This window comes from Alligator sinensis, unplaced genomic scaffold, assembly GCF_000455745.1.
Source record: "Alligator sinensis unplaced genomic scaffold, ASM45574v1 scaffold628_2, whole genome shotgun sequence".
Classification (NCBI taxonomy): Eukaryota; Metazoa; Chordata; order Crocodylia; family Alligatoridae; genus Alligator; species Alligator sinensis.
This window is the reverse complement of record NW_005841833.1, coordinates 4,579,377-4,590,635: the sequence shown is the minus strand read 5'-3', so window position 1 is coordinate 4,590,635 and position 11,259 is coordinate 4,579,377. Positions and strand designations below refer to the sequence as shown.

Sequence of the window (11,259 nt, the reverse complement as noted above, 5' to 3'; positions counted from 1 at the left end):
GCCTCGGCCCCGGCGGACAGGACCGCGGAGCCCCTCCGGTGCGGCCGCCTGCACGGGGCCGGGCCAGGCCCGAACAAGCCTGCCAGCCTCGCGCCCCGCTGCTGCCCGGCAGATGGGAGCGGGCGCGTCGGGGCTTGAGGGCCCAGGGGAGTCGCGCTGGAGCGGTGCCAGGCTGCCTCCTCCCCGCCGCGGGGCGAGGGGGAAGGAGGCTGGACCCTGGCGCTGGGTTGCCTGCCGCGCTCTCGTCTTTCTTAGAGCAGGATTGATCCCAGGGACAGAATAAGAGAGCTGGCAAGAGCCTGGAGGGCAGCAAAGGGGGAGATGATTTTAATCTTTCTGTCTTACAACAGTAGACGTGGCTGCGCTCGGCACGGACCAGCACCGCCGCTCGCCGTGGACGTGGGGCGCGGAGGCAGCGCCAGGAGCAGGGCTCATGGGGTGCTGCTTGCCCGTGCTGGGGCTCGTCCGTGGCTCAGGGGACAGAAGAGACTCTCACTTGAGCACCAGGAAATACGTGGTCCAGCCGGCCAGCAGCAGTGCCCCGATCAGCACCGTGTAGCTGAACAGCACGAAGGCCAGGAGCTCCTTCAGCACCTTGAGGAAGTGAACAGCAAAGGGCTCCTGCATGGTTCCTGCAGGCCGGGCCGGGTGTCTGCGGTGCCCTCTGCTTCCCCACCGGCGCCTCCCGGTCTCTGCGGAAGAAGGGGCAGGGTGAGCCCTTGGGGTGAATGCCTGGGGAAGGGGCTGGGTTCGGTGGCCCGGACTGGGACCTGGACGGACTTAGCAGCGCCATTGATCGGTGGCCAGGAAGCTTCGTGTTCGGAGCATTCGCTGATGGTGCATTAGTACCAACAAATGCTCTGATCAAAGCAGCCGGTGCCTCCAGGGAAGAGGCCATTAATATTTAATATGATAATTGCTTCTAATGGCCGCACCGGCATAAGCAGAGCCTTTTGTTTAGGATCAGGGGAAATTTTGGGTTGAAGTCAGAGTTTGTTCAGCTAAAAGCCTCGTACGTTGTGTTAAAAATAACCCTTGCCTATAAGGGGACGGGACTGAGATGTCCCGAGCTCACGTCCCATCCTGCTGTGACTGTGCCAGGCTGGAGATGCCACCTCTGCTAGTGAATCAGTGGACACATTCGCCAGAAGTTTTTCCTCTTGTAACATCTCCCTAAATCCTCCCCTCGCCCCCGCTGCGGGGTCGCTGAGCTTCCATCAGAACGTTACAGATCAGAAATGCTGTCCCTCCTCATCACGTGCACACATGGGAGATGAAAGCAGGGTCAGGATAAAGCTGCCCTGATAGGATATTTCTCTCCCAGACAGTAAAAAGCCTGGGGAGCAAAAGGACTTTCCCTCCTGCCACTTAATTTTCAAAAGAGCTGTGGCCAGAGCCTGCTCCCTTTTTGTTTCTCATGAAATTTCTCCTTTGCTCTCTTAATACTCTTCTTAAAGGGTCCCTTGTTGCCTCTGCCAGTATCAGGTATAAAGACATTGCAGGGTAGACCCTTTCTCTAGATCCTGAGGATTTCTGAGCACGGAAATTATTTCTCACTGTTTTCTTTGAGCTTTGTTTTAGAACAAAACGTATGCCGACGGGGAGAGGTCTCTGCTTACCCGGAGAGATGGTTGAATCCACCGCTGAAAGTTTGTTCTCCTCCGCTGCTGTTCCTCTGTGCTCTCCCTTCAATGTCTGGCTTCTGAGAGGTTTGTGATGTATTTTGATCCCTTCTGATCTGCTAATCCGGCGAGCAGGAGGAGTGAGGTTGCATTTACAGGCTGCCCAAGGATGCTAATGGGCTAGGTGTGGCCAGGAACCGATTATTATCTATGACATAGACCCTTTGCTTTCTCTGTGCTGATGGCACAGTGGGGCAGAACCAGCCAAACACCGGAGTTGCCACAAAGCCTCGGGAGGTTTGGTGAGCTGTGGTCCCTATTTGAGAGCGCCTGCCCCTTCCCCGTTGTGCTCTTCAGCACCCCCAGGACGCCCCGTAATTCTTCTGAAGCAGTCCTGGGGGGCATCTCCTGCCTCTCACTTCACCACTTGGGTTCCTTGGGGGTCAGAGAGGTTATTGCGTTTGCTCCCCCAGTGTAGGACTGTCTGTTCTCTTAGAGCCTCCTGTGCCCAGAGGGACCGTGAGGAGGACGCTGGAGCACAGCTGGGGCTCTCCAGAGATCAGCGCAACGTGACAGGCTGGATGGCTGTGGGCGTAGTAGGTCCCACCGCGCAGTGCCGGAGGCAGGCTGCTTTCCCTGTGGAGCAGCACCAGCCCCATTCTCTGCTGCCCTTCCAGCCCGTGCACCCCCCCCCCCCCCCCCCCCCCCCCCCCCCTCCCCCCCGTTCCCAGCAGCCATGGGGGGAGGTGGTTTTTAAACGCCGTTACCAACAAGAAGTCAAGCTCAGCCTGTGCTTAGCTCATTGCTTTCTGCTGATCTGACTGGAAGGTTGAGGTGCATCCTGCTTTGCTCCTGAGCAACTAGACAATTGCAGGCAGCAGAGAAGCAAGAGCATCTCCTGCAAATCCAATCTCTTGCCTGCAATGACATTAGGGCTTGGCAAATGGCCTCTTAATTGAATTTGGATCTCTTGTTATCAAATTATTACCCGCGTGGCCAGCAAGGCCTCAGACAGCGGCAGGGGATAATCAAGCTACTCAGGAAGCCTGTTAGAAAATAATTGCTCCTCCAGAGAATTGGTCAACTCCAGCTTTCTTTGCTTTTTCAGGGAAAGGCCATCAATACCTGGCCTCTGGTTAAGCAAGTCCTCCCCCCTCGGCCAGGACAGGCTGAGCTTGGGCGTAGGGTGATATGTGATGAGATGCACGCTACGAATGGTTTTTGATGCAGCAAAGCCAGTGTCCCTGATGCGCTCGTTTGTTGGTATGAATGAGGAAGGTAAGCGCTGGCTCGTTTTTGAATTACTCCTGCTGTTCTGTGCATCACGGAGCATGGCTGAAGCACAGAGCCTGGCTGTTGCACTCGGCCTCTACGTAGCATCACAGACTGAGTCTTGAGCAGTAACAAAGACGTGGTATTGTAGGAAAAATGTGAAGCCAAACAAACTGGTCTCTGAGTAAACCCGTGAGATCGATTTATTTTTCAAAACCCTGCTCTTGGTTTTTGAACCCAAAAGCCTTGGTGTGCTCTCGGCAATGCTCTTACTTAGCTGCTAGCTGGATGGCTTGCATGCAGTTTAACTGTAATCCAAGGCCTGTTGCTGCAGTACTGCAACCACACTGCTTTATGGCTTGATCTGCCATGCCTGTGGCCCACTGAGAGCAACTGGAGCATGGGGAGCCCAAACCCTTCAGCCAGTGTAAGCATTTAAGGCTGAAGGGACAGGCAAGCTCTTCTGAGACAGTGTCAGCGCCCTGTGCTGTGGAAGGGAAGCTTGGCTTTTGTAAGGGAGTTTGCCACACGCTCGCCTGCCTCAGCAGGATGAGCTGCACCTACGAGTGCAGGGCTAGAAGAGGCTGTGGGCCTGTGGGGGCTGTGCTGTGGCTGCAGCAAAGTAAATGGAGCTGAAGGCCTGTGCGCCGTGAGCTGCGTGATGGTAGGGAGGGGAGAGGAGGCCACCTGGGAGAAAGGGCTCTCAGGTGGGCATTCAGGTGCTGCTGCTGGTGCATTGGTGGGGCAGGACTTGTGCACAGGCAAGGATTTATTTATTGTGGGGTGCTGCTGCTTATCGGCCACCTGCAGAGCTTGGCCTGGCACCCAAGCTTTTGTGGCTTCCTGCATTCAAAAGCTTGTCTGACATTTTGCATTGGGTGCAGGAGGGTGTGCAGTAAAATGTCTGACATTTTGCATTGGGTGCAGGAGGGGGTGCAGTAGCAGCTATGAGACTGCCCCTGCTTCCCCAAAAAAGCCTTGCCTCTCTTTTTAGAGGAAGAACCCTTGCGCTAAGGCTGAGCTGAGCACTGCTGAGGCTAACCCTCCTGAAGGGGACGGCGTGGCTGTTCTCGGGGCTTTGCACTGTTGATCTCTGACCAGGGTTACCGATGCATTGCAAGCAGAAGGAAGTAGCTTCCTTGAAATAGCGTTAAGGTGTGAAATGCGCTATGGCCCAGGGTGCTTAAGTGCAGCGCTCGCACAAACTTGGGGAAGGACAGTGCAGCCTCTTACCCCATAGCCTTGTGGCAGCACGCAAGGGCGCAGCATCCTGCTGACCTGGCCCAGTGGTTATGGTGCTCCTAGGAGCAGTAAGCTCTGGGTCCTGCCCAGCCACATGGTGTATGCCTTAAACTCCCAGCACCGGGCCCTGCCTGTTGTGTGTGAGCGTGCTCTGCCCTGCCTGGCTGTAGCCCCACTGCCCAGTGGTGTCCAGCACCTGGGAGCAAGGCGCACACACACTGCACTGCAGTTTAGTTCAGAGCTGCTTCCGCCTTCTCCTCCCCATCTGGCCTTGTAGTAAGAGGCAACACACTGCCTTTTACCTCCCCCAGCCAATTTTTCTCCTTGTGTTTTCCCAGGCAGCAAAGAGCAGCTGGGGGTTGGGCAGTAATGAGATGACAATGTGGAAGGCCTAAGTGCTTTTTCTTATTGGCAAGCACATTGTAAGGGGCCTGTGTGCCCAGGACCAAGAGGCAAATAAAAAAACTACACCAGCTGCCCCAGTCCTGTGAAAGGCGGAGACAGCAGCAGAGGCAGGAAGGAGTGAGGCTCAGCAGTGCAGTTTTGCTACTGCCTGAGTGAGGCAGTGTCTGAAGAGCCAGTTATCCTGGGATCAGCGGGTACTCGGAGTACACAGGAGCCCGGGCAGGATGGTAGTGCTTCTCCCTTCCCCATACTACTAGGGGAATCCAGCCAGCAGCAAAGGCGTGACACAGGTGGCCAGCCCCAGCTGGATCTGCTGGGAGGCAGCAAGACGGATCCTGGAGGCAGAGGCCTGGCGCTGCCCCTGGGCTGGAAGCTGTGTAGCACTACGAGAGATAAGGGGCTCTGCTGCCAGTGAGTTCTTCCAAATGGTGTGTGCGTGCACACAAAGAAAGAGGCTACACTTTCAAATTCCCTTTTAGTACCAGCGGTGGCCTATTCTTAGAACAAGGCCACTCCAGCTCTCCAGTTCCCTGCTCTGTCGGTGCTGGTCTCTGCAGTTTGCACAGGGGAGCTTGCGGGGGGCTGCAGCCTGATACCACCAGGGTGGACCAGGGGTGAGGAGGGCTGGTAGAGCTGAGGGCCAAGACGGTGAAGGAATCTGCGGTGCAGTGCGAGGAGCAGCAGCAACCCAACAGGCCCTGGCTTCAGCACAACTGTAGCTACAGCTGCAACAATGCTTCCAGCTGCTGGCACACTGCAGCTTGGGGGCTTTACAGTTGCCCAAAGTTACCCTGCCTGGCAGTCAGCCCCTGCAGCGCCCTTGGAAGGCACTTCATAGATTTCATAGACATCAGGGCTGGAAGGGACCTCGGAAGATCATCGAGTCCAGCCCCCCGCCCAAAGGGCAGGAAGTCAGCTGGGGTCATAGGATCCCAGCAAGATAAGCATCCAGTTTCATCTTGAAGGAAATAATGAATGTCAGTGGAAGAATGCAGCAGTTGAAAGCTTCACCAAAGCTGAAGCTCCCTGGGAATGCAGAAGATGACGGAAGTTGTCAGAGGCCTATAATGTGTCAGGGATGTACTTGGTAGCTGTGTCGGTCTGAAACAAAAAGGAATACAAAAATCTAGAACTCTTGGTTCCAAAATAATACCTTTTATTAGACCAACTGAGAAATCACAAAAAAATAATCTTTTTCTGCAAGCTTTCGGGCTCAAAGGTCCTTTATCAGGCTCTGGGAAAAGTATAGATGGTAACCACTAATGTTGTATTTCAGAGGCCTATAAAGCATTATTGAGTCTGGGGAGACTGGGGAGGAATTTGATAATAGTCTTCAAATACCTGCAGGGCATTTTATAGAGAGGATGAAGATGGGCTTTTCTCTGGCCATAAGGGAGAGGACTATGAACAACAGATTCAAGCTACAGCAGAGGAAATTTACATTGGAGATTAGGAGAAACTTTCTGACTATGAGGGTGGTGAAGCATTGGAACAGGCTATCTTGAGTAGTTGTAGAATCTCCAAGCTGGGAAATTTTCAAAAGCAGTTTGGGCAGACACTTGGCTGGTATGGTTTAGTGAGAGAGAATTCTGCCTTGGGCAGGGAGCTGGACTAGATGACCTCATGAGGTCCCTTCCAGCCCTACTTTCCTTTGATCCTAGAAAAAATGAAATAGATTTCAGCTGCTTTCACTTTGTACCTGGGACAAAGAGTAGTAGTGAAAAAGAAAACTAGTAGGTAATCTTATCCTTCCAATAGCAAATGTTTTTAATTGTTTTCAGTTAACTCAGGCAACGAAGGCTAACTATGAAACTTTCTGAGTGTCACACTCCATATAAAAATTAAACATGAAATATACATTGTTAACCTGGAGCAGATTCTGTTCCAAGATAAGATCCACAAGATGTGGTTGTATTTTCCACAGTGACCCAGAAAGCAGGTAGAGGGAAGGACAGCATGGGAAGAATGTGCTAATGCACACAGAAGTAATAGGTAGGCTAGTTATAGCTGCAGGTATACTTTGATTGCAATTCAGATAATTATTAACATTAGATTAAGTAAAAAATATCTGATTTTAGGTATGGGCAGTAGTGCAGCTACAGACAGACTGTTAAGGTCAGCATTAAGGTATTCAGAAGTGTAAGTTTGTAACGTGTGTGGATCTCTGCCAAGTCTCTCACACCTGCAAACATAAATATAACCTTTTCTTACCTCTCCCCAGTGTTTTCGCTCATTCTTTCTTCCCCCCAGTCAGTTTCCTCACCACCTGTGCCATCACCTTCTAGCCTAGTAACTCCCATCTGGTCATCCTGTATATTCTTAAACATGAACAATTATATCAAGATGTCAGTTTTCATGTGCACATATCTCATTTGTGTAGGCAGCTGCAGCACAAGTACACAAGTTAGGTAGGCCTTGAGAAAAAGTATGTGCATACTGTTTCAAGGTTCAACAGCTTAGTTACACTCTGCCAGTGATTCTCAACTCTTTAGATTCAAGGCAGCCCTCCATAATTTTTCTGGATGTAGTGGCACACCAGTTAAGAACCACTGTTTCAGTGGTATAGCTTATTGGTTCTGTGCCCTGGGCATAGAGGGGTTGAGGAGGGGGGTTGTATCGAGAGTAGAAGGTGGCAGGTGCAGGTGGGGCAGGCAGTCTTATTTGCTACTGCATGGGTTCACCCAGAGGCTCCAGGCACACAGAGGGGAGAGACCTGGGGCAGAGTCCCCTCATGAGCCTCATTCACCCTCTCATAGTTGCCAGTAATCTGCATGTAGATCCTGGCCATAAAAGCCTTAATTTGACAGTGGTGTGGAAGGGTTAACACAATAGCTGTTGCCATACAGCATGGAAAGAGGGGGAGCCAGATTTTAACAGGAAGCCAGGCAGATCTTTGCCCCGTACCCGTTTCTAGAAGAGGGTGTGCTGGGCCGACTAGGAAAGGCTGCAGTATAAGAGCTCCTGCTGCAGCCATGTCCGGGTCCTCCAGTGGCACTGGCTCTGCAGGACCCCATTTGAGAACTACTGCTACATGCACTCGCTGCATTGCCAAATCATTGTGTCATCTTAATGATCCATTAGTATTCAATTCCCACTTAGTACCTAACCTTTTAAATCTAAAATGAATACTAAGTTACTGTGTTTTTAGAGCACTTTATTTAAAGTGTTATTGGGAATTTAAATATAGTGCTTTTAGAATTTTAATTTGGGATTGTAAAAGCTTGTGTTTTACTCAGATTTATCCAGCAGATGATGTTAAATCCTTTTTTACAAGGGTAATTATATAATGAGTTTGATAATGAGTGTATTAGTTTAGTGAGTGAGAGCCATTGATAAACATTTTCACTCTCCCTTCGGCTGTTTTCATTTCTAATGTTAAAAGACTGATGAAGCTCTGAAGTGCAGTAACTCCAAAGTAAATTATTTTAACCTATGAGATTAAGTGCCTGATCTAATGGGGTATGTGAGGTTATTATTCTTAAACACTCATGTAGCAGGCCATTTACCATGAGAGCAGTGACCCAGAATGACTGTTCCACATGCAGAGATACCATGCTTATTTTTGAGTACATGCTTTTGCTGCCATAGCCCACAATAAACACATTAGGGATAAAAAAGGTGTGGGAAAATATGTAACACTACTGACTGCACAGAGTAACTACCAATCAGGGCCGATCTTGTGTGTTCCTTTTGTTTTTTAAGGCTGTCAATCCATCTCAGGAGGGGTCAGCGGGCTTAGTTTAAAGCCTGGTGGAGCAGGTCAGCCAGTCTGGCTGAGAAGAGCCTCCTCCCTAGGGGAGAGAGGTGGAGGCCATCTCTTCCCAGCAGCTCGCTGCCTCTCTCGCCAAAGAGCGGGCTGTGGTCATGAAAGCCAAAGCCTTCCTGACGACACCAGCGCTGCAGTCTTTGGTTGACCACATAGATCCTCCTGTCCCTCCTCAGCCCATAGCCTGAGACTGGGAGGATCGACGAAAACACTACCTGTGCCCCCAGACCCTTAAGCCCCGCTCCCAAATCCCTGTAGCACCTCATGACCTGGCTGGGAGTGCTCCGAGCAGTGTCATTGGTGCCCACATGAATAAGGAGCATGGGATAGTGGTCTATCGGTTTAAGGAGCTTTGGGATCCTCTCCGTAATGTCCCGGATGCGGGCCCCCGGGAAGCAGCAGACTTGCCGGGCTAAGGGGTCGGGGTGGCAGATTGGCCCCTCAGTCCCCCTCAGGAGGGAGTCTCCCACAACAAACACCTTACGTTTTGTCTTGGGGAGAGCAGGGGCGGGAGCTGCAGTTGGGACCACGTTGCCTGTGGGGGCCGGCAACTCTAGCAGGCTCTGCTGGGGCAGCAAGAGGTGCGGACCTGTTGCTCAGTTCTGGTGGAGTAGGGGCCTTGGTGCGGCGGGCCTTAGGGCCCTTGCCCACCGTGGTCCATGCCCCTGGCTGGACACAGCAGGAGGTCCCAAAGTTACCTGTGAATAAAGCTTCAAAAGCAGCAGGCATCAATGCAGGCAAGAGGGTGCAAGCAAGGCTGACAGATGAACTTGGAGAGAGATCAGGTGAGTGAGATTAGCCTGTGGGAGGCTCCCAGGGGAGAGGGTAGAAGCTGCATTGCTTCAGCCATGTAGCAGGACCCTGCAGGGTTGTTCTGCTGCTTACAGCAGCAGGAGGGGACAGACCAGCAACTAGCACCTTCCCTCCACCTACCTCCAAGACCACCAGATGCATACCAGTTGCTTTAGTCACCATTTATTTCCTCTCCAGCTGCTTGTGGCTTAGGTGTTAGTTCTCTGTACAGCAAGAACAAAACAGGAAATGCAGGGAGGGAAGTGCAACCATGACACCTGCTAGCCCAGAAAGGACAGTCCCCACTCACAGTCCATTCTCCAGCTACCGCTTCTTCTCTTGGCCTTTTCACATCCAGCTGTGACGGCCAAAGACAGTCACGTCCCAGGCAGCCTTGGAAGGTGCTAGTGCTCAGATCCTAGAAAGGGGCTGGCTCCAGCTTCTCCATGAGGGATTTGATCCAGCTTGTCCCGTTGATTAACTTGGTGGTGGCGATGACGTACTCTGTGCCTCCATCTTCCATCTGGGACAGAAACCTCAGTGCAGCAATCTCTGCGTAGGTCACGCCTCCCAGGAAGAAGACCAGAGTGACGCGATTCTCCCCATGCTGACCTGCATGTAGAGGGGTTTGCAGCGTGTCAGTCAGCTGCGTGAAAAATGGAGGGAAGGGGGAGGGGTTGCAAAGAAGCAGTGCTAGTGGGAGGGGGCTAACCCAGGCCTGGGGCCCATGCTGCACTGCCCCCTCCACTCCTCAACTTCCCCATCTGTAATGGGGTGACTACAGTGAGCGCCCTGGAAAAGCTACGCCTGCTTATTCCAAAAGAGAAAAGCTGCCACACACAAGCGCTTACGTTTTTTTTGCAGGCCCGTGGGGAGTTGCTGCCTCTCTTCGAAGTGGGGGCCTGGGAGCATCTTCAGAACCTCTTCTATGCTACGCCAGCCCGGGCGTGCGAGCAGCTGGGCCAGACGCACGCTTAATGGAGCATAACCGCTGTACACGTAGGAGATGTCATTGGGATTCTGGGGAAGGAGAAGGAAGAGAGGGGAGCGTGAGTGCAAGTCAACAAGGTTATCAAAGTCACGCAAGTACAAGACAACCCCTACACACCCACACCCGCTGTTGTGCACAGGTCGGCGTGTTCAGGGCAGACCAGTCAGACAATAAAATATTCAGTTTACCTGTTCGTTAACATCATCCATCCACAGCCGCAAGGTTTTTCTGATGGTTGGGTAGTTGTTTCTCCCACTTGTCTGAGGTTTTAAGAGTCCAGCCTTTTCCAGGTTGTTTAAAGTCAATATATGTTCGTAGCCGTAAGTCTGTAACACGAAGAGGCAGTGCCAGTCAATATATATGCAGAGGTGAAACCAGGTGATTTTTACACCAGCTCCTTCAAAGGAAATGAGCAGTTGGGTGTTCTGAAGTTCTCAGAGCCCTCACCAAGGTTTCCTAAGTGACATGCTTTAAACAAAACATTCAATAAAACAATTCTGGCAATTTGTTAAGACTGGGTGATGCTACTTAGTGTGCAGAACTGAAATACATGCTCACAACTACCTACCTTTTGGCAGAAGGCAAAAACTGCAGATAGACAATAGACTAGAACATGAGAAAGTGATACCTGGTTTCAATAAAAGGAAGCAGCGAGCTATTTTGATTTAAAATGTCCCTCAGGGAGTAAATTACTGGCTGTAAAACTTCCCACCTGCACTCACTCAGATACTAAACAATAGCGTAAAAACAGACAGGCATGGATGCTTTCATCCTGTCAAGATTTACAAATGGTGCTTAGCTTGCACACATTAATAGTCCCAAAGAAATCCCCAGGATCACACACATGAAGAGGTGCAGGGGGTGCAGCTGTCTAGCGCTGAGGCTTTAATGTGGCTTTGCACTGTGATTTATTGACTCTGAATAACGACAGCCTGACCTGGATAATCTCTCTCTTATAGTGGTCCAACACCTTCTGCTTGAGCCCGCTGTTACATACTGACTGCAGGCAAACGAGCCGTAGTATCTTGATCAATGGATGTTTTTGAGCAATGCAGTCTTCAACATAATTGTTAACCTATAAAACAAATGAGCAAGCTGTCAGCTGTCACAACCCAAGGGTGTGATTTTGTGTGCGCGCGCTTCGGCACTGCTAAATTATTTCCCGCCAC

The 11,259-nt window shown here is 51.5% G+C and overlaps 1 protein-coding gene across 1 annotated transcript in view; it reads right to left on the bottom strand.

The window, feature by feature from the left end:
• Positions 1–9,270: 9,270 nt before the first annotated feature.
• VPS33A (VPS33A, CORVET/HOPS core subunit) overlaps positions 9,271–11,259 on the bottom strand; it is an 11,826-nt gene continuing 9,837 nt past the window's right edge. Inside the window, exons 10-13 of the mRNA XM_006015258.3 lie at positions 11,028–11,165; positions 10,279–10,416; positions 9,951–10,119; positions 9,271–9,711 (exon numbers count right to left, since the gene is read on the bottom strand). Coding sequence (XP_006015320.1) covers positions 9,518–9,711; positions 9,951–10,119; positions 10,279–10,416; positions 11,028–11,165 — 639 coding nt within the window. The 3' untranslated portion in view covers positions 9,271–9,517. The remainder of the gene's footprint in view (positions 9,712–9,950; positions 10,120–10,278; positions 10,417–11,027; positions 11,166–11,259) is intronic.